The 23,312-nt window shown below is 39.5% G+C and overlaps 1 protein-coding gene across 5 annotated transcripts in view; it reads left to right on the forward strand.

Moving 5' to 3' along the window:
* Positions 1-23,312, forward strand: part of IFTAP (intraflagellar transport associated protein) — a 67,272-nt gene that overhangs the window by 14,360 nt on the left and 29,600 nt on the right. For all 5 annotated transcript variants that reach the window (XR_009345952.1, XM_059140091.1, XM_059140064.1 and 2 more), the window contains one exon: positions 3,251-3,406. Coding sequence is in view for 4 of the 5 variants with exons in the window: in XM_059140091.1 (XP_058996074.1) it covers positions 3,274-3,406 (133 nt within the window). In the remaining variant the exon portion in view is untranslated. The remainder of the gene's footprint in view (positions 1-3,250; positions 3,407-23,312) is intronic.

Below are 23,312 nucleotides of genomic sequence, written 5' to 3' on the forward strand. Positions count from 1 at the left end.
ACATAGCTTGTTAATTGTTTCCCTTTGGTAAAACTGAGATGCATTAAGGCTAAAAACCTCAAAATATACCACTTTGAGAATTGGAAAGGAAGTTTGAAAGAATTTCTATGATCACTTTTAAAGCATCCACAAGGAGACATTTACAGCGATATAAAACACAACCTGGCTGCTTCTGTTTGGTATTTGCTTGCTGAAGGAGATTACCCAAGATGGTTTGAGGGAGAGATTGATGTCATTCAGAGTTGGAATTTTGCTGGGGTCCAGTTCTGGAAAAGCAGATTGACATTAACATTCCTGTAATTAAATACATATCCTACTGACAGGGAAATAACAGTCACCTTCAAATTTATTTATTATTTTTTATCTAGGGGCGCCTGGGTGGCTCAGTGAGTTAAGCCGCTGCCTTCGGCTCAGGTCATGATCTCAGGGTCCTGGGATCAAGTCCCGCATCGGGCTCTCTGCTCAGCAGGGAGCCTGCTTCCTCCTCTCTCTCTGCCTGCCTCTCTGCCTACTTGTGATCTCTCTGTCAAATAAATAAATAAAATCTTAAAAAAAAAATTTATTATTTTTTATCTAGTAACTGCAGCATAATTTATTAAACTTTGGCTTGTCAAAGCCTGGCTGTGTTACAGGTAAATTTGCATAAACCCTAAGTGATGCTTTTTCCTATATTTAATTTTCAGGTACAAATAGTTTGAGATCGTTTCTTTGGTTTTGAGTTCATCTACAGCTCTGTAGAAAATTTTCATTTTATTTTATTTTATTTATTTTATTATTATTATTTTTTAAAGATTTATGTACTTGACAGACAGAGATCACAAGTAGGCAGAGAGGCAGGCAGCGAGAGAAGGGGAGGGAAGCAGACTCTCCGCTGAACAGAGAGCCCAATGCGGGGCTCGATCCCAGGACTCTGGGGTCATGACCTGAGCAGAAGGCAGAGGCTATAACCCACTGAGCCACCCATTGCCCCTGTTATTTCCATCTTATTTTGGGGGGTTCTGCAACACCATATTTTTATCTAGAGGTGTAAACCATGAGTGCTTATCTTATTTATCTTTAGGTGACATTGGTGCCCTCAGAGGCAGAGGGGTCACAGTCAAAGCAGGTCAAGGGCAGAGTATAATACTAAGTCTGATCTGTTACCATCATGATCATGGTGGCTGGCAGTTCTGAAGGGCCGTGTGTGCCCATTTGATCCTCAGAGCGATCCTGTGAGGGGTGTGTGGAGTCACAGTTGCTTATTAAAAACCCTTATGGTCAGATGTGTTTCAGAATTCAGAATTTTTTGGAGTTTATAAAGGTAATCAGGGATAATACCACATATGACACAAAATCTACAGTGGGGTCTGGGAAAGCACCTCAAAAACAAGCTCGTTAAGATTTCTTCAGGGAAATGTATGAGCAGTCACCCTGAGTAGAAGAAATAAAAGCCGTAAATACTTTCATGTTAATTCGAATCAGGCCTTGCCCCCAGATGATGTTAGATGTCATCTTATGAGAACACTTTTGTGTCTTTCTGAACTTTTGGTAAATACCAAATAAAATGAGTAACAAATAACAAAGTTTTCCCCTGTTTTAGAGAAACGGAAGAAGCTCGGCCCTTTCTCCTCCTGCTGTACACTGTTGGAGAACCCCCTCCTTTTTATTATTCCCCGCGAATTACACTGACTGTGTAGGCAGTAAAGACTCTTCTGCTTTCTGTAGATAGTAAATTTCTCAAAGCTATGCAAGAATGATATTTCATACCGAATGAATGGAATTTAACAAGATGAAATATCACAAGGAAAAACTAAGTTCGCACTGCAAGGATGGAAGCATTGTGTCTCAGCTGACAGGCACTTAGCAGTGTGTTAAACGAACTGACAGTGCGAGCAGGCTACCGGCAATGTGGGTGTGCGTCGGCGACACAGTGCAGTGTTTGGAATGTGAGAGTTAGTCCAGTTTCACGGGATCCAGACCATGTCTGGGATCTTGGCTTCATTTTTGGATGGCATTTTTTTTTTTTTAAAGATTTTATTTATTTATTTGAGAGAGAATGAGAGAGAGCACGAGAAGGGGAGAAGGTCAGAGGGAGAGGCAGATTCCCTGTGGAGCTGGGAGTGCCATGTGGATCCTGGGACTCTGGGATCATGACCTGAGCCAAAGGCAGTTGCTTAACCAACTGAGTCACCCAGGTGCCCCAAGAATTGTATATTTTGAAGGGAGATGCAGACAGTATGAAATCTTTTCCGGGTAGATTAAGCAGGAGGGGGGAAACTGTTGAAGTTATGTCATGTTAGGCATAGGTGAAATAATTGGGTGACTTTAGTTGAATGTTTTGCCAGCTTCTAGCAGTATTTGACTACTGTACCTGCTTAAATGAGTAATTTTAGCTTCATATTGATTGATTGCCAGCTGTATGCCCCATCCTAAGCTGTTAAACATTTGGAGTACAAAAATGAAAAGACGGGGGCCCTGCCTTTCATGGGATTTGTGTCTAATTGGACACAGAAATGTACACAGCTATTTCTAATACAATGTATGTCGGAGTCCAGAAGCAGCCCAGAGAAATTATGATCAGCTCTCTGGGGTGATGGGAGATGGAAGGCTAAGAGAGAAACCGAATTCTGAGCTGGGTTTTGAAAAAGAAATTTAAGTGAGTGAAATAAAATTGAGGAGGTACAGCATAGGCTTGTTCAAATATTTGGAAAGCTGTCCTGTAGAAGAAGGATTGAAATTATTCAGTATGATCTCAGGTGCTCAGGGACCAGTTGGGGAAATGTACAGGGAGAGAGTTTAAAAGAGGTCTTTAATAGAGCTGTCCAAAGGTTTCTTTGGAATGTTCAGAGTTCCGAGTCGCTGGGTGTGTTAAAGCACAGACAAGTCAATTGTTTGGCTGCAACAGTACAATAGTACATGGTGGGGCCAGAGTGTCACGTAACAGATAGAATGAAAAACATCGTAAAGTGTGTAAGGGCATGCGTTCTAAGGATCCGGCTCTAGAACCCATTACTTCTACCTACTGGCTCTGACCTGAGCTCAGATTGTTACAAAGTTAACATTATCATGCTCAGAACAGCCCTTCATACATAGTAAATGCTAAATAAGTAGCTTATGAATATAAGCTATTATTGTTGTCATTGGATGCGTGGTTGACATACTTTGAAATCCATCTCACCTTGAAAGACTGAATTTCTGCAGGTTTCTACAGCATTTTCAAGGAGGCTGGTCCTGCACAACTCTCTAGTTCGTGTTTTTCTTTGTCTCCTAGGTAAAGTGGCCTTGTGAGAAGGAATGCCTGCCCAAATATCAGATTTGGAGATCATGGATGAAGATCAATTAATTGAAGAAGTCTTGGATAAGTTTGTAAATTGCCATGAACAAACATACGAAGAATTCCTGAGCACTTTTACTCATCTTTCAAAAGGTAAAATGGAGAAGTAGACTTTCTACAGCAGTAGAGATAGATTTTATTATAATCTTATGTCTTTGCCGCCTTTTCAAAAAGACTGTGCAGTAAGCATCCATTCCTTTCTTTTAATCAGGTGTTTGAGACAGATGGATATAAATACCAACATTTTTATACAACCAAGAGTTGTATTATGGAGTCAGAGCCATTGCATTTGAAAATCAACAGGGACCTGAGAAATAATTTTGTGTAATTCCTTTATTTTTGAAGAAATGTAACTGCAAAGAGTAGAGGTTTTTAAAAGTGTATTTAAAACTTTTAAGACATACAGCATAGTATAGGCTATGGAGTTACACTGTATCCATTTGGATCCTGGTGTTGCCACTTTCTGGGCACGTGACCTTGGCGGAGGGGTTTGAGTTGGGGTTGGGGTAAAAACAGTACCTTAAAGGATGAAGGTTAATTGAGGTAATTTCAAGTCAAACTCTGAGCCTAGTGGCAAGCCTGTAAATACTTAATGAATGCTAGGTATGTGTTCTTGTCATCGTTATGATGATGATGCTAGGGTTTCTAGAGAATGGAAACAATCCTTTAGATTGGAAGTGATAAATTGAAGCCTAAAGGCCATACCCATATTGCCTGTTTCATTATGTCTTGTGTTTTTTTTTTTATTGAACTAACATTTAAAGGATGGGAAATTTTACATAAAAATAATAACTTGCTTTGTGTATTTCCAATTAAGAGAGGAGACCTGTTACCTCTTATTTCCCTGATGGCAATAGCAGCTAGAGTTCGGGAGCCCTTGCTGTGTGAGCTCCCCGTTTGTCACACCCTCTGGCTCTCACGCATTGTGCGTGTGCCTCACCTGCTTCATTCACCCAAGTGGTGCCTGTAGGCGTTTGAGTTTGTCCTCTTCGTTTTGGGTTTCGCTTCAGCCCGCCTGCTGCTGACCTGCTCTCATTCTGGTCCTTTGTGGGTCATCAATCCACATCTGTGAGGCAGTAGGTTCCCCCCTTGCTGCACTGTGGACTCAGCGGAGGGTATTGTAGAGCGCGGTGATTCTGGGGCCCCCTCAGAGTCTTAACGGGTGCCCAGAAACCTGCACTTTGTAAAAATTCCCCCTGGGGATTCTAATGTGTACCTGACTGAGAACAGGGAGTTTCAGAATCTCCCGAGGTGATGACATTTGTCAGGATACTTGACTTCATGATTTTAAACCATTTATCATGTGTCCTTAACAAATGTGTAAGAAAGGTTTTTACAGTGAAGAAAAGGAAAAGTGATTGTACCTTTCTTTCTTTCTTTTTTTTTTTTTTTAAGATTTTATTTATTTATTTGTCAGAAAGAGAGCACAAGCAGGGGGAGTGGCAGGCAGAGGCAGAGGGAGAAGCAGGCTCCCCATGGAGCAAGGAGCCTGATGCAGGACTCTATCCCAAGACCCTGGGGTCATTACCCAAGCCAAAGGCAGATGCTCAACCAACTGAGCCACCCAGGCGTCCAGAGTCTACCTTGCTTCTTTTGCAAGATAGTTGTCATGAAGTTTTAGAATGTAGGTGAGGTGCAGTGGGGTGAAGTCTGGAGCTGATGACCGAGAAAGAATTCTTCAGACAGGGCGCCTGGGTGGCTCAGTGGGTTGGGCCGCTGCCTTCGGCTCAGGTCATGATCTCAGGGTCCTGGGATCGAGTCCCGCATCGGGCTCTCTGCTCAGCGGGGAGCCTGCTTCCCCCCCTCTCTCTGCCTGCCTCTCTGCCTACTTGTGATCTCTCTCTGTCAAATAAATAAATAAAATCTTTTAAAAAAAAAAAAAAAAGAATTCTTCAGACATCTTTGGTGCAAAATGATGGTTTATTAAAGCACGGGGACAGGACCCACAGGCAGAAAGAGCTGCTGCCCCGGGGTTGTGAGGCGTGACAGGTTATATATGATGGAGAACTTTTCATATGCTAAAGAGGACCTACAGAATACTGGAGGCCATTAGGCCTTGTCATTGTCCAGGTCCTTTTCCCCTTCTTAACAAGGTATTAACATTAACATAGTTGGGAGACTCCTAAAGAATGTCATACTTGTCCCACCCAGGGATTGGGGGAGGAGTAGAGTGTCAGCTTTTGCTTTGCCCTCTGCCAGCCTTCTGTTCCCTCATCCACTGGAATATCCAGATTTGTTTTGTTTACAATTTTAAACTGCGGACTGTGTTTTTGTTTGCACTTAATGGAAAAATTAGGTAATATCTAGTTTACTTTGGGGTTGTGAATGATCTCCTCTGACAGGATATGTGGATCCAACTACTCTTGATTCATGGCCAAATCATCTTTTGGTCTGTGACCTTGGGTTTGGGAAGATGTTTGCCTTCCCTGAGCCTAAGGATTTTGTTCCATGCTCTCTGTACCTAACAGCGCAGCGTGAATGGTTGGGGTAGGGTCCTGGAAACAAGTAACACTAGCAGGATTAATACATTCTGAATGCCAGTGGCATTTTGATAATCCAAATTATTTTTGGAAATTAGTTGTAAAACTGACTTTATTTTCATACTCTGAAACAGTAAGAACTTCTTGCAAGCATGTAGATATTTTAAAGAGGTTATAATGTTTTTGTTTTGAGGCCAAGGGGTATATATTCTGTTCTCAGATTTCTGTTAGGTCATTGCATGCTGAGAAAGAAACTGTTGCAGATATGGTGACTTCATTGCAAGTTCAGTTTTGGGCTCCAAACTGAGCTGAAATAAATGATGACGCAAGTCACATAAACTGCATCTCCAAGCGCACTTTTTTTTTTTCTCCTTTCAAAATATCCCTAGGCGCCAGTTCACATTATAAACTAATGACCTGAAAAAATTCTTCTTAAAGCACAAAGAATCGTGAGTGCAAAAATGTGTCTTCAATCAGTAAGCGTCCTTGTCCCCCCTGAAACATTTAAGTACCTTCTGAAAAACCAAACAGCCCTTAGGGACAGCCGGAGCATCAAGTGACAGCCCGCAGAATTGATCGAAGTGATTGTGATTCTGTTTTAAGGAAGACAGGAAAGCTGTTTCTTCAGACTTTGCCCCTTCTTTCCAGCCCTTCGTCTGTCTTCGTGTGCTCAGTTTTGCTAATGTGTAGAATCTTCTCCCTGTGAAAGTGGTTACCAATACACTATCATGTACATTTCTTTAGAGTTTGGTTTCTCAAGTCTATTACGATTTCCCCTGACTGACTGTTCTATTTATTTTTATAATAGTTATATGCCAGAATGCTTATAGGATTCATTTTCTTTCCAAGAGTGTTAAAAGGGTCAGTAATCCTATTAAAAATATTTCCCTGGAAAAAATTTAACTATAGCCTGGTTGTAAGAAACTCACATCATTGCTTCAGACTGTTGGAAAATCACTGGAAACTGTAAATATTGTAGCAAAATCTTTGCTCCAGTATGTTGATGTTGATCACGTTTGGCAGGGTTTTTTTTTTTTTTTTTTTAAAGCAATTCTGTTTTTCTTAGATCATGGTACATACTTGATAATAAATACAATCTTCTATCAAAATGTTTAAAGAGACATATTAATTATTTATTTTAAACAAACAGTTATAATTGAATTCTCAGTATTGTCATCAGTTCAAGAGAGTAAGACCAAGTTGCAAGATTTGTATTAGAAAGTCAGTGTGCAGGGGCGCCTGGGTGGCTCAGTGGTTAAGCCGCTGCCTTCAGCTCAGGTCATGATCCAGGGGTCCTGGGATCGAGCCCCACATCGGGCTCTCTGTTCAGCAGGGAGCCTGCTTCCTCCTCTCTCTCTGCCTGCCTCTCTGCCTGCTTGTGATCTTTCTCTGTCAAATAAATAAATAAAATCTTAAAAAAAAAAAAAAAAGAAAGTCAGTGTGCAGAATTTGGTTTTATTCATTATTGGTGAAGATGTTATTATGTTGTTGATATTATTGTGGGTAAAGATAAGAGGCTAAGTTTCAATCTTTGGCATCTCAGTTTCTTTGTGAATGTGATTAATTTACAGGTTAAATTTTTTTTTAAATTTATTTATTTGTCAGAAAGAGAGAGAGAGAGCACAAGCGGGGAGAAGGGATAAAGGCAGAGCGAGAAGCAGGCTTCTCACTGAGCAAGGAGCCCTCTGAGGGGCTTAATCCCAAGACTCTGGGATCATGACCTGAGCTGAATGAAGGCAGAGGCTTAACTAACTGAGCCACCCAGACATCCCTAATTTACAGGTCTTTCTAAACTCTACATCTAGGGGCACCTGGGTGGTTCAGTGGGTTAAAGCCTCTGCCTTCGGCTCAGGTCATGATCTCAGGGTCCTGGGATCGAGCCCCGTATCAGCCTCTCTGCTCAGCGGGGAGCCTGCTTCCCCCTCTCTCTCTGCTTGCCTCTCTACCTACTTGTGATCTCTGTCTGTCAAATAAATAAATAAAATCTTAAAAAAAATGATTTAAACTATCCATCTACAGGAAAAACACTCTTTTTCCCTCCTTTGTCTGACATATTTCTGTCATTTGCCTAAGTTATAAAAACACAGATTGTGAAAATGTATATGATTTTCTCTTAATGCCTTTATTCACTTATTCATTAATCTGTGTCTCCTAATGGTCTATGTATTGTTTTAGGTGATGAGGATCCAAAAATAAGATATAGGTTATGTTTTCAAGCTCATAATCTAGGAGGGAAGATGAATAAGTAGACAAAAAGTTACATGAGTGTATGATAAGTACCAGAATGGTGGAAAATACAGAATTTTGTGAGAGCTCATAAGAGAGACATACAGCACTGACTTGGGCGGGGAAGACAGTATAATCTACCCATTGAAGAGGATGCCCATAGTGAGTCTGCAGTAACTGCTGAACCAAAAATTGCCTTGGGTCCTAAGACATAAGTAAAATAGAATGCAGGAAGTTTTGGCAGATAAGAGCCAAATTGAAAAATGTTCAAAATGCCTCCATTGTTGATTGTCCTTTAGATCATGTTTCCATTTGTTTTAGTACTAATATATATATTCTTTAAATAATATATGGTGGAGGTGGAGATGGAGCCTTGTTTTAGTAAGGGTGAGAGTTATTTCTAACTTTCTTTCACACCAAGATTACTGCACAATCGGATTTGGGAGCCATCTGCTCCCAGTTTTTAGAGTGCTAGTTACTACTCATATTGTGGTCACACAGAAATTATATATTTAAGAAGCCAGTGACTTAGAAATGGACATTCAATTGTTTCAAGTCCATTTGTTACATATAGTAGAAACCTTGGGGGGAGGGTTATAGTAGTTATACCCAGATCTTAACATCTCTCTCTCTTTGTCTGTCTCTCTCTCAGACACACATAGTGTCATTGTTCTGATTTTGTTCTTCAGGCTGCATGATTAAGTTCCATTAAAGTTACCCACTTTGCCAACGGTTTAACTTAAAATAGTTTGGAAATTGAAATGAATCTACTGTGATTTTTATGACTGTTAACTAATTCTTTGTTTTTCATTCTCTCCTTTTAATCTTAGAACACGTAGGACCCTTCCCCAGTGATTTTACCAGTTTCTATATTACCACATAACAGCTCTCTATGCACTGCTGTATTTATCTACTCTAACCTGTTTTCCTATGTCTAGATCAAAGATTTTGTTTCTGATTTTGATGTGTGATTTCATTTCTAGTTCTCTTGATGCTCTTCTCATTTCACTTGCAATACTTTGTGATTTTAGTGTTTTATTATTATTTCAATGCGTCTTTGAAAAAAAAAAAGCCCATTGACTCAACCTCCCTCTTCCTTCATATTTGTTAAATTCCTCCTGAGGGTAGGACATTCAGGCCAAATGGCCAATGCCTGTGGATTTATAAACTGGTGGTGGTCCGGCCTTTGATTATTCCAAACTCTTAGGGTTTCAAAACCTCTAAATAGGTTTCAGTTTATCTTAGATTTTAGTAATCTTACGTAATCATAAGAGAGTATAATCCATATATATATATTTTTTTACTTATTCACATTTAGTTCTATAAGGAGCTATGCCAATGCTCTGTCACCATTGCAAATTTCAGGAAGGTACAGTTACCGTATGATGTGATCACTAGGTCCCATTGTCTAGTACAGACCACTAGCCCATGTGGCAGGCAATTGAGTACTTGAAGTGTGGCTAGTGCTGCTCACTGAGTTTTAAATTTCACTTAATTTTAATTGTTTTAAGCTTAAATAAAAATATTGCTTCTCAGTTCAGTTATTGGAAAGCTTTTAAATGTTTTTGGGACAACTTAGATGTGTGAATCAATTTTTTCAAATGTAAATTTTGTGAGATACATGGTAGTTCCTCCCCACCCCCCATCTGTGGTTTCATTTTGTATGGTTTTAGTTACCTGTGGTCAACCAGGCTTTGGAAGCAGATGGTCTTCCTTCTGAATTCTCATCAGAAGGTCCTAGTAGCCCAACACTCCATCACATTGCTGCCTCGTTCATATCACTCCATCTCTTCCAATAGGCATTTTATCATCTCACATCATCACAAGAAGAAAAAGGGTAAATATGGTATAATAAGATATTTTAGAGAGACCACATTCACATAACTTCTATTATAGTATGTTGTTGTAATTATTCTACTTTATTGTTGTTAATCTCTTACTGTATCTAATTTATAAATCAAACTTTATCATAGGTATATATGTACTTGAAACAACCAGTATAGATAGGGTTTGGTACTATATGCAGTTTCAGGCTTCCACTGAAAGTATTGGAACAAATTCCTCAAGAAAGAGGGGTTGACTACTACAAATACAGATCAAGTATTTCTGATGAGAAATTCACATCTGAATTGAGAAACGCTATAAATGCAAAATATACACAGGGGTGTGAAGTCTTAGTATGAGAACAGAATGTAAAATACCTCAATAACATTTTTATTTATTTTTTTAATTAAATTTTTTTTTTTTAAGATTTTATTTATCCATCTGACAGAGAGATCACAAGTAGGCAGAGAGGCAGGCAGAGAGAGGGGGAAGCAGGTTCCCTGCCAAGCAGAGAGCCTGATGCGGGGCTTGATCCCAGGATCCTGAGATCACGACCTGAGCTGAAGGCAGAGGCTTAACCCACTGAGCCACCCAGGTGCCCCTCAATAACATTTTTATTTTAACTACATTTGAAATGACAATATTTTGGAAAATTGGCTTAAATAAAATACATTATGAATATTAACTTCACTTTCAAAACTTTTGAAAATGTGGTTGCTTGAAAATTTAAAACCACACCTGTGGCTTATGTTCTATTTCTACTGGGCAGATCTGCTAGAGACCAGTGTGGTTCTTAAAGTTGGCTGAGTATCAAAAAGACTTTTACAATGTCAAACTTGTATAAGCCTAAAGATTTCAAAAAAAGAAGAAGAAGAAAAAAGAAAGACTAAAGATTTCTAGACACTATCCTGGGCTTATTAAATGAGAAGCTCTATAGTGAGGGGTCTAGGAATTTTTACATTCATAAGGCTCTTAACTAGTAATTTGGCTACTAGTAACTAGTAATTTGGCTAGTTTTGAGACTACAGTTCTGGCAGTGCAGTCCCCCACACAGAGAAGCAGATATTGCAAGTGATTTTGCAAAGGAGGGGAGAAACATTGGAGTTAGGGAGCCCTGCAAGGACCCTGAACAGAAATACAGCTTTAGGGATATGGACCAGGAGAGGGGGACAAGGAAAGCAGGGAAGGGTAATGAGACCCTGGGGGCACTTGGCAACAAGAGTCACAGAGGACAAGGGAGAAGAAAGAGTCTAAGAGCAGTCAGAGGTGTCCTGCCTGGGAGAGGCCAAGCCCGCAGAGGCAGAGGGACCTGTTCAAAGGTCCATGTTTCTCGTTTTCAGGAGGCTTTTGTTTCTTTTTTTATTGGGCGTCACTTCTGTCAAGAGCTTAGAATCCTGAGCTGGGATTTGCTTCACTCCTCTGGACTGATAAGTTTTGAGTTGTCAGTTCAGGCAAAGGAATATCGCTCCGCATACTTGACAACCTCTAGAAAATGTAATTAAAAATGAAAGTGGTGACAGCGCATAAAACAACACATTTCCGAAGCTGACATATCATTTTGTTCCCCAAAGCTGTTTTGAATGGGAACGCTAGAAAAACACATCTTTAAAGTTCCATAGGGGTACAGAGAGTCCTTTCCCTGTCTGAAGGATGCATTTAAGGTAGGCTGTTGAAAAATACCACAGAGAAAAAGCGAAAGCAGCTGGCCCTCTTACCAATCTCAGAGCAGGAAAGAAATTTCAGTGGAGCATAAAAAACAGCTTTCTCTCACTCGTAAAAGAACACACCAAAACAAAAAATAATCCTTGCTGTGTAGCCTTTTGCGGTTGTTTTCAGTCGGTATTAGACAAAGACCAGCGGGCTTAACATTGTTTTGATACCCTTGCAACTGGCAGATCACCGGCTAGAGGAAGCTGGAGCGAACGGCCGGCTTTCTGCTTCCAGGTGGCACGCACACCCCCGTTTCTGGGCGGTTGTTATCAGGCACTTTAATTCCCTACTGAATATTGAGTGGTGTTTTCAGTTCACAGGCCATTTGCAGTCTTTCTGTTTTTCCTTTTTATAAAAAAATTTTCCGTTAGTCACACTGAGGGGGAAAAAAAAAGGCTGCTTGGGAGGCATATTTGGAAATGGGAGTTGAACAGCGAAGCCCACGGTGGAAACAGCCCAGCAAATAGCAGCCACCATCCTTCGACTGAAGACATAGGCCACTGGGATGTTAACCTCAAGGGAAAGTTGTAGGAGACATCCTAGGAGGACTTGCTAATGAAAGCAACCAGGTGATTAAAAAACCCACTAATTAGTCTGGCATCTTGGCATCTCAAGGGAGAGAATAAGGAAGCCCCATCGAAGCTTTTCATTGACTCTTTTTTTTTTTTTTGTATTGCTAGAAAGAGTGGGGAAAAAAAAGAACATGGTTTTATATTGATATAAATCAAACTTATATAAGACTAAAGCTTTCCAAAAAAAAAAAAAAAAAAGAAAAAAGAAAAGAAAAGAAAGAAAGACTAAAGGTTTCTAGACACTATCCTGGGCTTATTAAATGAGAGGCTCTATAGTGAGGGGTCCAGGAATTTTTACATTCATAAGGCTCTTAACTAGTAATTTGGCTCCACTAGTTTTGAGACTACAGTTCTGGTAATGCAGTCCCCCACACAGAGAAGCAGACAGTGCAAGTGATTTTGCAAAGGAGGGGAGAAACATTGGAGTTAGAGAGCCCTGCAAGGACCCTGAACAGAAATACAGTTTATATTGGTTTTATATCAGTAGCCATATGTATGTGACGACTTCATCAAAATAGAGTACCAAAAACCACCTAGAAGGCTGAAGGAGGAAAAAGTGTGGAACGAAGTGAAATCATTAGCAGAGCCAAGCCTGGTGGGAGAAACAGCCCCAGCAGCACTACCCTACTCTTTCTCTCTGGGGGAACATCTGTAAACTGTAATTAAGCAATTTTCATTTTTTTCTCTATTCCTTTTGTCATCACTAAATCAGTACATTTAGGGAACAAATTGACAAATTAGGAAACACAGAAAACCACTGGTTCGTGATAGAAGGAAATTTCTCCCCTCAAATTACGATGCATTTTGAGCTGATTAAGCTATTTTGTTTCAGATATATTAGCGTAAATGTTCAGCTGTGGTTGTTATGATTCATATTCTATCCATGAATATTTGGCCCATAGATAATCGTTTGTTTTCTGTGCCTGCTATAGTTCAGGTGTAATTGCATAAAGGAGAGAAAATATGTTTAAGTATTTACAACATTTTGAATTATAAGCTTTAAAATTTATTTTTGGCAGCGTTTTTAACGCATAGTATTTTGTTGCAATAAATTTGTTTCTCAGTGAAATAAAATATTATGAGATTTTTAATTTGGTTGGCCTATAAATAAAGAATAATTTTCTTTGATTCTCTGTATATGTTTTCAACATATATATATATATATTATATATATTGTGTGTGTGGATATAGATGAGAGAGGTAAATTTTCTTAGGCAAATGGAATCTTTTAAAAAAGATTTTATTTATTTATTTGTTAGAGTGAGAGAGAGAGCACAGGCAGGTGGAGTGGCAGGCAGAGGCAGAGGGAGAAGCAGGGTCCCCGCGGAGCAAGGAGCCTGATGCAGGACTCGATCCCAGGACCCTGGGACCATGACCTGAACTGAAGGCAGCCGCTTAACCGACTGAGCCACCCAAGTGTCCCAGGCAAATGGAATCTTGAACTTCTACAAAAGACAAGCAGAAAACTGCTAGTGGCCAAAGAAACTTTAAAGATGGTCACAGTCAGCCTTTAAGAGGCTGATGAAAACAATATTGAGTGAGTGCACAGTTGTTTTGTATGCATTGGTCTTTAACTTGAGACTTTATTTTTATTATTCATTGTTAAATGTACTGTTACGCTTGAAAAGAAAGAGTAAATTGTGTAGCTTGGAACTGAGGTGGTTTTAAGACTGTATCCTTTGATTCAGTTGAATGGGTCTGTATTCAAATGTGTGTGGCTTTCAAATCTGGAATCTCTCAGCCGTAGACCAATAATATTTTCTTTGAAATGGTCAGCTAAACCCAAAGGGATACAAACAGGAAACTTTATTGCAGCCAAACTCACATCTTCTTTGTATGACAATCAAACCACAGTCTGTCTAGTTTGAGATTGTTAGTGTCTTTTTTCTTCCCCCTCCTACTTGGATTCCCTCCAGATGAGAAAGGTTTAAGTGGCACCAGTTAACTCGTTCTCCTTGAAGCCCACTGCTTCTTTAACACAGAGAAGAATCATACCATTTTCATGTGTTTTTTGAGCTTAGCCTGACTTTGCCTTAGGTTTTATAGTGTATGGATTGCTGATTAGAAAAAAGGGATTGTGGATCAAGTGCCACGTTTTCCTCCTCTCCTCCATCAATTATGCTTTGTGTGACTTGTAGCCAGTCATCTAATTTCTGGGTATTAGGCTTAGTCCCCAATTAAAAAGTGTCACTGCAGTTCTTCTTGCAAATGTTGAAATCATTTCCGTATTGACTGTGTTCCTGTTGTATTTTAGGCATTGAGCTAAAATCTGGGAATATAAGATGAATGAGACAGAGTCCCTAGTCTGATACGTCATTCTTACTTATTTCTGTGTGCTCTGCGTTTCAAATGCTCCAGATGTGTGAAGGCACACTAGCAGTCAAGCACACTATAGTTAGAGGTCAGTTGGTAAGCTAATACTAACCACTCTTTACGTAGTGCTGATAAAACAATATGCAGAATATTGCCTTTGGTCTGGGGGACTCAGTTTTAGATTAGAATAAACCCTCTGTATGAGTTTAAAAAAGAGAAATCAGAATGATTAGAACAGTAGATTTTTCAGACTGTTTTTTCTCCTTTTTTGACTTCAAGCTTTTTTTTTTTTTTTAAATGAGGGACACCCTGAAGTGCACTGGAAAAAAAAAAAAATGAGGGAATGTGAGAGACATGTACAGTTTAAGTGTGTTCTTGCATTGCCCCAATGCTTTATACCAATGAATGGGTCCTGGATTATTGCAAATTTGGGCAGTTTGAAAACTCCTAAAAAGCATTTATTTGTAAAAGCGTAGAAAAACCTCGCAGTCCCTGACTTTCTCCAACCTGTGTGCATAAAAAAGGTTGTCTTAAGTTGATGTATCACTGTGTAGGCAGGCAGAAGGAGGGTATGATCTCAGGGTGAAGGAAGATTTTTTAGGTTGATGGGATTTGGTTTTATGAAGAGTTTAGTGTACTGCCCTTTTATTTCTCATTTTGTTGCGAGCAGGGCCAGTGTTACGGAAAGGGTTCTCTTTGAGCTCAGGATTCAGAAGACCTGGTCCAGGCACTTATTAATTCTTTGACACTGCAGGCCTGCCGCTTATTCTCTCTGAATCTGTAAATGAGGGATAATTCTGCCTGCTCAGTATGTCTCATATGGTTGTGAGGTGAAGCCGATGAAATATACATGAAGGTACTTGGTAGGTTTTAAAAAGATGTACTCTAGTGTGGTTTTTATTTGTGGAGGCTATTTATGATTTAAAAGGGAAACATCAAGGTTAAATAGTAAAAAAAAAATCTTGAATCTACAATATAAAGAAGGTAAAAGTATTGTTTACCGTGTTAGCTGTCCACACCCTTGGTGGAGTCAAAATGAACTCTGTATGGTATATATTGTGTAGTATCTATGTATAGAGTCTCTCGTATAGTGTAAGACTGCACAGTTCAGGGAATAATCCTACACTGGCCTCTGGTGGATAGACTAAATAGTATGTCGACACAGAACCTTGAAGCAAAGGTATTTATATACTTTGACAAAGATATCAGATACTACATCTTTTTTTTTTTAATTGAAGTATAATTGACATACAGTGTTACATAGTTTCAGTTGTACAACATAGTGATTCAGCAACTCTGTGCATTGTAATGTGCTCACCACATGTGTAGCTATGTCACCATACAACAATATTAAAATTCCATTGGCTCTACTCCCCGTGCTGTCCCTTTCATCCCTGTGAACTTCTTCATTCTATAATGAGAAGCCTGTACCTCCCTCTCTTTTTAATTCTCAATTTTTGCATTCTACTCCAAGAAACCTTTCCTTGGGAGTCTTACCTCAAGTATCATTTAATAAGCTTATTAAAATGTGGATTCTTGGGGAATCAGTCCCCAAATTTTAGTTCAACAGTGCTAGTGTATGGATGGACCAGGAGCCTTGACTTCTAGACCAACTTTCAGAAATATGTTCTGAATGAGATCAAGGAGAGGAGGGGGAAATGTTTGTGTTCCATAAAATTCTCTGCTTTTGTATGTACTGCATTTTCCCAGGAATAAGGTCCACAGCTTTCATGAAGAAATCATCTACATGCCCTGCCCAGGGAGTAAGAACTATTATTTTACTTTCACCATAATTTTTTTTTTGTTTAATGTCACGTCACCATTTTATATTATTTAAAAAGGAACTTCGACAGTAGACAAAGAATGATGGGTTAGAGGAATAATTTTACTGTGATCTTGCTGATCTCTGATAGGGAGAACAGGGTATACTTGCTTACAGAATTTTAAGGTGAGCTTTGGATTAGCGTATATTCTGTCCCAAGTCTGAAGGATTGTAGAGCATGTGTGAACGGGCCAGAGTTATTCCATCACAGCGAAAATCTGGCTACTTGTCTTATTGCTGGAAGAACTATGTTCTTTATGAGCATTTTGCCATTGGCAAGTGCACAGGCAACAGTGTAGGGAGACCACATAGGCATGAAGGTATGTTGTCACCTTCTAGGAAGTGTTCCTCCAGTAATTTCAGTGCTTTTTGTACCTTTTTTGCTGTGTATTTTATAAATGAAGGTACTTTTAAAACTTATTGAGATGTAAAATTTTATGATTAGATAACTAGGATTTAAAAGAGGGACATCAAAGTTGAATATTAAAAGAATCTTGTGTCTACAATATAAAGAAATGTGAATGTGAGATATTATGTATGTATATGTATTCTTTTCTTAGTATTTCTAGGAACAACTTTTTAAGAAGGAAGGAGATGCTTGTAGGTATTCTCCCTAGATTAAAGATTGGAAGAGACTTGGTTAGATAAAGTGCTTTTCACCTCTACCGATAAGTTTATTTTTTTGTTCATGGTAGGAAAGTAAGAAAATAAAAAGGCATGAACACACACACCTTCACACACAAACAAAAAATACACTTTTTCTATAGCAGTATAGAATAAAGATGACATTCCCGAGTCTCCTTGCAGCTGGGTATAACTGTTTGCCCAAGTTTGTGCCAATAAGAAGGGAGGGGAACTGATACGTGTAACTTCTGGGGTGATATCTTCAAGAAACATGGCCTAGGCTCCTTTAATCTTTTTCTCCCAGCCGGAAATAGACAACTGTGGGAGTGATCCTTAGACACAGATATGGAAGCCATGTGCCAAGGATGGCACAGCATCCCGCCAGCCTGTGTGCTTGGACCATCTCATGGAACACAGCCTGCCCACTTGCCCTAAACTATTACCTGAGAGAGAAATGAAATTCCTGTTTGAGCTGCTCTGTTTTGGTGCCTCCTTGATAGAAGAGCTTAAACTATACCTTTGCTAATGACGGAAGGGAACAGAGGTACACACTTTCTCCTCTTTATCCTCTTGCATAGAGCAAGAGTGGGTCGTGCACCATTGTGTACCATGTTGGAGAAGGGTGGTGCCCTAGGGATGGCAGAAAGGAAGAAGTAGCCCGGGTTCTAGAATAATTCTGGGAAGCAGAAAAACCATGTTATTATGGATTCTCTGCATCTCTGTATTAATGCATGAGAGAGAAATAAACTTCTATTTCATTTAAGCCATGCTTAATGAAATAGCCATGTCTGTTTCATACAACTAAAGCGGTATCCAGTTAACTAATTAATAAAACTGTAATCCTGTATCTTAGAGATAAACCATGGGTGTATACTTCCTTGCTGAATTATTCTATTAGTTTGTGTATAGATGCACTTATTAGCTATGAACATGTGACTTAGAGACAACCAGGATTTGAATCTGAGCTCCGCTGTTTCCTAATGAGGTGGTCTTGGGAAAGTTTTTAGAATCTCTGAGTTTCAGTGTTATCATCTGTAAAATGGGTATAATAACCTCTACTTCACAGATGTGTTATTAGGATTAAATAATCATATATACAAAAACCACACATATATTTTTATATTTATTTATATTAACAGTACCTAAATTATAGTAAGTCTCAACCTAATATTTTCATTCATTTATATATTCAGCAAATTTATTATAATTATTGTATAAAAGTGATATCATACTATGCATACTTTTTGTTCCTTGCTTTTTCACATAATGTATTATGAACTTCCCAATTAATAAATATGATAATTTAATAGAATTGTTAGACTGCATAGTATTCAATTGTGTGGATATGCTATAATTTATTTCGCCCTTCTCTTTTTTGTTGGACATTTAGTTATTTCCAATTTTTGGCTATTACAGATGATGTTGCATTGTCTATCCTCATTCATTTAGTAAATGTTTATTGAACACCTACTGTGTGCCAAGTAATGCTCACGTAAGTGACCAAAAGAGACAAAGGTCATTACCCTTCAGGGAATTTGAATCCTAGCAGGGGGAGAGAGCAACGAACAGTAAACATAATAAGTAAGAAAAATATTTATGTTAGAAGATAGTAACTGTTCTGGTAAAGACAAAAAAATATACTGAGCAGGATCTGAGGGTCATGAGTGCTGGTGGGGAGGTATAGGGTTGCATTTTTATGTAGAATGATGCTGTTGGGCCTCTTTGGGAAGGTAAAATGTGAGTGAAGATTGGAAGGAGCTGATGAAGGAAAGCCTATAGATTCTTGAAGGAAAGGCATTTGAGGCCAAGGGAACCACCAGTGTGGAGGCCTGGTCACAGCAGCTCTGGGCCTGGTTGAGGAGCAGGGAAGAGGTCATTGTGGCCTGAGTGGCAGGAACAAGGGTGAGAGGGGGGAGCTGAGGTCAGAGGGTATGGAGGGCAGCTGAGGCGTGGACATGGCTAGCGTCGTAGGTTCCTAGTAATGCTTTTGGCCTTATTTATTTATTTTTTCAGTAGCTACATCTTTGTATGCTTTTTTTTTTTTTTCTTTGTACCCTTCTTATTTATGGCCTTTGGATACATTTTTACACATGGAAATTCAAAGATATGCAAAAATTTGAGGCCTTGATTAAGTAAAAAATTTCAAGGGAAAATATTAGACATTTTTGGCTTTGTAGTGAAATCTTTGCCCACATACTTAATTATTTCTTTTGGATAAATTCTTAGACATGGAAATGCTGGCTGAAAGATATGCAAAATGTTGTGCCTTTGAGTGAGTACAGGTTTTAAGAGAATAAATTATATGTTTCTCATAGACAAAGGCCATGTCTTATAACTTTCTTTCCTTTTTTTTTTTTTTTTAAAGATTTTATTTATTTTTAAAAAAGATTTTATTTATTTATTTAACAGAGAGAGAGATCACAAGTAGGCAGAGCAGCAGGCAGAAAGAAGGGGAAGCAATGCTCCCTGCTGAGCAGAGAGCCCAGTGCAGGGCTCTGAGATCATGATCTGAGTGGAGTTGACCATCTTATAACTTTCTTAACTCTTCCTTGAATCTTCCAGCTCAGTTCACACAGTGAACTCCCTGGTGGAAAGGTTGAGCATCACTCTATGTTCGGTCTTAAATGTTACATGCCCTTTGGAGTGGAGAACGAATGTTTTCCTTTTCAGGAACTGTGAGTGATTTCCTGACCAAGAGGTCCCTGCTTTCCTTAGGCTTACGTTACTGGGAAGAGGTAGACAATGAACAATAAGAAAGGTAGTTTCAGGTGACTTCAGATAAATTTGAAGAAAACAGGACTATGTAATAGAGTGGCCTCATTGTAAGGCTGTGACCATGTGAAGAGAGATGATGAGAGAGTTTTAGCTTCACTGAGTATGTGCATTCTTCCCACTGTCTGGGTGTGGAGGAGGCTGGAACTCTGTCTTTTGTTTTGGCTTTATCCTGTAGTGGCACAGCACAGAACTGGGTTAGCAGTAGTGGTCCTTGATCAAACTCAGCCTCAGAATCAAGGGGGTACAAGATGTGGAAAGCCCCCAATTGTCCATTCACTGGTGAATGGAAAAAACAGAATGGCATCTCTCCACACAGTAGATAAAAAAGAGCGAAGTACTGATATATGCTACCATGGGTGAAGCTTAAAGATGTGTGCTAGGTGAAAAAGTCAGGCTCAAAGACCACATATTGTAAGATTACATTTATATGGAAGGTCTAGAAAAGGCAGATCTATAGCTATAAAAAGTAGATTAGTGGTATGGTTTGCCTGCAGTTAGATGTGGGAACAGGGGGTGACTTCAGATGTGCCCCAGAGACCTTTTTGGGGTGAAGGACGTGACCTAAAGATTTAATTGTGGTGATGGTTGCACAACTCTGTGTTGATTAAAAATCATTGAATTGTACATTTAAAATAAGTGAATTTAGTAAATTATACGTCATTAATGGAGAAGTAGAGCTACTCTTCATGGATACTGAGATGTTTATTGTAAGTTTTTCCCTAGGTGAGTCTATGGCCTTGTGACTCTGGATTTGGCTCAAGAATGAGGAGAGACCTGTTTGTCTGTCCTCATATTTCCGACTAAGAAAATGAAGTGTATGTGCATAGACTTGGAAGTTTTAAGTAGGTAAGGATTGTGATAGAAAAAGAAAGGAACTTCTTGGATGTAACAAGATCCTACCTTGTGTAGACATGTCAGCAGCAGCGGTCACCCTGTTAAGGATTCTGGGAGCTAAGGAAAGCTTTGTTCAAATGTGCCCTATCTGCTGCTACCGCGGGCCACCTCACTTCCGTGGCTGAATCCACTGGGAAGGTGAGCTTATCTTGTGGGGTGAGATGTGTAGCCTCTTTTGCACCAGAGTGTAATCCCTTTCACAGGTTGCAAGCGTGCTGTATTATCTACTTCCATCTTCACAGAGATTGTTAAAAAAAAAAAAAAAGAAGTTACTTAGGGTGTGCCAAATTAGAAGAATAGTACAGATTCCAGTGGGAAGATAAGGTGCATATTCTGAGTTATCTACAGGGAGGAGGAAATATAACCACTTGGAGATAATGTCTTCATTTCTGTCTCACAGATGAAAAAAGAACTCACAAAGGGAGTTCTTTCTTAAATCCTTTGCTCAGGGTCCCTTTAATTCTTACCTGGATTACTACCTTGACTTTCTATTGCTCACACCAGTGTCTGGTCTGCAATGCTCCCTTCTACTCATTTCCTCTCCTTAGAGCATAGCTCTAATTGTGACTCTCCAAGGCCTAGATAAACTGCAGAGTTTTTGTCAGGCCCTCCAAATATCAGCCCTTCCATGTGTCACAGCACATGTGCTCCCATCTTCCTGGAATACTTTGTGACTCTTCCCCAGGGGCTTTGCTTTCCCATTTTGGGGGCTTTGTTCATGCCATTTTCCCTCTGTGGGATAACCTCAGCAGTGCTTGCCTGTTGAAATTTGTTGCGGTCTCTCAAAGCCCAACTCAGATGCTCCATGTCTATGTGAAGCCTCTTGTGATTCTCCCAAACCTGTTGTGATTTTGCCATTCTCTTACCTTGGACTCCCTTCCATTGTCTTCCATGGTTGTATTCTCTTCTCGTGGTTGACATACTTGGGTTAACTTCTTGGTGTGTAAACTCTGTAAGGGCAGGGACTGGGGCTCCCCATCTTTGTCACCTTGCATATAGTTGATGCCTGGAGTATAATTTTCCAGACTGAACGGATTGTATGACTCAACGGCCACTCGGATTTTCTTCCCATAAATCAGCTTTCAACCACTTTACACTCTCTTCACATTTTTCTCTCTATGAGTACCTAAAACTGGATGTTTCAACAATGTTAACTTACTGCTGTTGTGCCCCTCATCTTGGGCTTTGACACACACTTTTTTTTTTTTTTTCCCTGGGCCAGGGTTGTGCATTTGTGTCTTGGCAGCTTGAGAGCTATGACTGTGAATAATGAGTCAATTATCATCCAGCCTGGGGGAAAGCACAATTATTCCTGACTGGCCGGGCTGAGGTAATCCTCTCTTCCCTGTGCCCTTTCAAATGAAGAACATAAAACAGTTGGAATTCAGAACACTGCGAAGGGAATTTAGACAAAACATTTGTCTGCTGAATTTAGCTTCTTTGGATTTATTCTGATTTATGATTGATTGGTTTTTAAATTGCTTATTTAATCCTAATGACTATCGCTCCAGGGGAGGCCGGATACCAAGGAGCATGTGATCAAGAAGCAGTGGAGTGAAGTAGTTTGGTTGGACAAATCAAGAGCAAATATTATTGTCCAGAGAAACATTGCTCCAGGCTAGGAATATAATGTGAAAATCACCCCCTGACTTTCAAAGTACCCAGCCTTGTTATCAGCATGATTGCTTAGCCCCTATTCTCTTTGCAGAGGGCTTTTTGCAAATATCCAGTGTTGCACAGAATTTCCCCCCCAAGAAGTTTTCTTTCCTTCTAGCCACATGGTCAATATCTCTTCACGATTGAGAACATGCTCTTGATTTACATTGCCACTGACCCTGGTGCAGAAGTAAAGACACTGGAGGTTGTTGTCGGGATTTGGTCATGAATTCTGATGCTGGTTGTGTTGATTTGTGAAAACTCTCCTGCCAGTGCAGTGATGTTTCTCCGCACCTGGGGTCTAGTCTAATCTGACTTTTGTATGGATGGATTTGAATTTTTTAAAACTTTTTTTTTTTTCTTTCAAAGTGGAGTTCTCTGAAAGCGGTCACGTTCATCCAGAAGCTATACAATCAATATGCGATCAGTGTTTAATTTATCGAGGCATCTGTGGTTTCGACCTTTTCAAGGAGTGAAATCTTTTTCCTTGGCCTGAAATTAGACACGGTGGGTCTAGTTGGTGGCCTTGAAAGGGAGATCTGTTGGAAGCGTGTCTGTTTGGTATCAAAAGAAAATTGAAATTCCATTGCTTCAGAATAATGCAACCTTTAGGAGAGGAAAAAAACAAAACAAAACAAAACAACAAAAAGCCTTTGTTTCATCTGTATTGAAGTTTCCACTCAGAAATACCCAGAGAAACTCTCTTTCAGGTCTCAGTAACCTACTTGTGCTCTGAAATATTGCTGCTAGATTTCTAAAGTGTATTATGTCTGACACTTATTTCAAAGCAAGGAGCATTAGGGATAAGATGAAAGGGGGAAGAGGGCTCAATGGAACACAGAAACAGAAGGAGATGAGACGGACACTTGGGTGGCACGTTTGGAATGCCACCGGGGTAACTCCAGGAGGCAGCAGCTGGCTCTCTGATCAGGCTGTAGGCCACTTTGGATTCTGGGCTGTGCCAGCATCTGCCATTTTGACATTATCATATTGAAAAAAAAGAACTTTTTTTCCTATTTTATTTTGCCAAGAGATTTATATTTTGCTGCTTTTTCAAAAAAAAAAAAAAAGATAAAAGCTTTTATGAGAAGCACTTCTGGGTC

This window comes from Mustela lutreola, chromosome 1 (assembly GCF_030435805.1).
Source record: "Mustela lutreola isolate mMusLut2 chromosome 1, mMusLut2.pri, whole genome shotgun sequence".
NCBI classification, from domain to species: Eukaryota; Metazoa; Chordata; class Mammalia; order Carnivora; family Mustelidae; genus Mustela; species Mustela lutreola.